Raw genomic sequence first — 2,292 nt, forward strand, 5'->3', positions numbered from 1 at the left:
GTATGAATATAATATACAAGTTTCACTTTTTAAATGGAATTACTGAAATAAATCTACTTTTTCATGATATTCTAATTTTATGACCAGCACCTGTACAGTGTCTTTGTATTTTAGCTCTATAGGTGAATGAATAAGGAAAGTTCAAATAAAATAAAGACTAAAATAAGACTTTAAAGTGTCACCCAGCAGCACCCTTCAGGTGATAATAAGAGTTAGTTTTATGGTTAAATGTCAGATTGTCAGAGTGAAAGTGAAAAACCTGAAAATTACCAGAATGACAGGTTGATCACGAGAGACATGACATAAAGAACATGGAGCAATCAGAAAATGAGAGCYTACAAACATAACATGGATGGAAAGTATGTAATTTTGCACGTGAGACCCCTTACTTCAATCCAATTACATGTCTGTTTTTGTAAACGCGTGAAAACATACAATCCTGGCAGGAAGTGACATTGATAAAGTGGGTTGGTCTTTCCAGGACAGAAATAAATGAGTTCAACCAGCACTGAGATTACGTTCAGACCTTTCTGGTTAGTCGCAGTTTTTCAATACGCCCTCAGGCTCTGGGTGTGTGTCTGTGTGTGCAGAAAAGGGAAGGAAACACAGATTGCAAGGCAAGGTTATGAGGAAACAAGAGAAAGATGTGGCAACTTCAGAAAATGGAAAAAAAGCACATTCGTGATTTTTAATTTTGTACAACCTGTKTGTCTATGGTTGACATTAATACACGCAGATGCATGCACTGCACTGTATGTATCTTTTTACAGTTTTATTACTGCAAAACATGTCTTTTATTCACAACTTCTATCTAATAGAGGCAAGTTTAAACTGCATTTGGAACAACGTGCCAAAAGAAGCTGTTTTTTGATGCACAGCACTGTCCCGACCATCTGGGCCCAGATGAGAGAGCAAAGACGTGTTCAAGCAGACGTCAACAGAGCCAGAAGTCTCAGGATGTTGGCACCACCCTATTTGGCTGTTTTATAGATTGTGTAAAAGTTATTGTTAGTACTTTTCCATTGTCAGTCTTCAACCCGCCCGACCCACTTACACCTGTTTCCTGTTGTCATCAGGCCCAGGTGTCTAATCTATTCATCTATTCATCAGCCCTGTCAGATTGTTCCTCTGCTTCCTCCGGTTCTTTGTTTTTTTATTTATTTGTTTTTTTTTTTTCATATTTGTTTGCTGCCTCTCCAGCTTCTTTTAATTAAATCTACTAAGTTTTTTTTTTTTCGGTTTCTCATGCTTGTCTGCATTTCTGGGTCCTACTCTACAAACATTGACAGGACTTCAGAATTCTGCTGCACTTTTTTTAAAATTATTATTGTTATTATTATTATTTACAGTGTTGTGATTTGTCTCAGTACCTTGTCCCACTGTCTCTCCCGATCCAAAGCTATAATGACCATGGAGGGGTTGGATAAGAAGCCTTGGTTGTTGAACGACAGATCTTTCCTTTCCCACGTCACATTGAGCATGTGCCTGCATCCCAAGCAAAAGCAGAAACATACGCAATCAAGAGATGCAACAAAAACAATTTGTATTCCTACATAAGATCTTCCATATTCATTTGTACTCCTACACAAAGCTCACGTCCTAATTAAGCCTAAAGCTTCCCGGGGAGAGTTTAATTTCATGTCGGAGACAGGAAGTAGCTCATCAGGGGATGATGAGCAACAGGTGATTGGCTGGGCAGCAGGATGTTATTGCTTATCGCTCAAGGTATAAAATCAAGGTAGACTGGGCTGTGCATTAATTCATCCCGAGTGATTTGCATTTCATAACAAATGCAAATGTGTCTCGCTAATGTTTTTTTTCCCTTAAGTCATGATGTTCTAGGCCATTCGAGCAGTCAGAGCTGAAACTGTGCTGTCTTCGGTGGAAGCAACTCATTCTTTTTTCTGTTCAATTTGTCATTTCTTGAGAAGAAACAATCTTTATGATGACATTTTAAACTATAGAACAAGAAAGCTCAATGGTTCTCCATAAAGCAATGTTTCTGCCATCTGACACAAAAATACAGTTCAAGTATTTAGGACTCAGCAGATGAAGGAATGAATAAAGAGCCTGAAAATATGAGCCGTATCTCCAAAAGTGCATATAGTTTTCTTAATTTTTGTTCAAATTAGCAGCGTTGCAATATCGATACTGATGCCAGTATTGGTATCGGGTCCAATACAAGCATTTTTGCAAATACTTGTTCAAAATGCCCTGATATCAGAAACTGATACTGTTTTTTTATTTTATTTTATTTTTTTTGTTTGTTTGTTTTGTTTTTTTGTTTGTTTG

At 37.4% G+C, this 2,292-nt stretch overlaps 1 protein-coding gene across 1 annotated transcript in view; it reads right to left on the bottom strand.

The window, feature by feature from the left end:
* Nucleotides 1-2,292, bottom strand: part of LOC106519017 (glutamate receptor ionotropic, NMDA 2C-like) — an 81,664-nt gene that overhangs the window by 34,362 nt on the left and 45,010 nt on the right. The window contains 1 exon segment of the mRNA XM_014010487.1: nt 1,371-1,485. Coding sequence (XP_013865941.1) covers nt 1,371-1,485 — 115 coding nt within the window.

Source organism: Austrofundulus limnaeus, unplaced genomic scaffold, assembly GCF_001266775.1.
Source record: "Austrofundulus limnaeus strain Quisiro unplaced genomic scaffold, Austrofundulus_limnaeus-1.0 Scaffold69, whole genome shotgun sequence".
In the NCBI taxonomy this organism is placed as follows: Eukaryota; Metazoa; Chordata; class Actinopteri; order Cyprinodontiformes; family Rivulidae; genus Austrofundulus; species Austrofundulus limnaeus.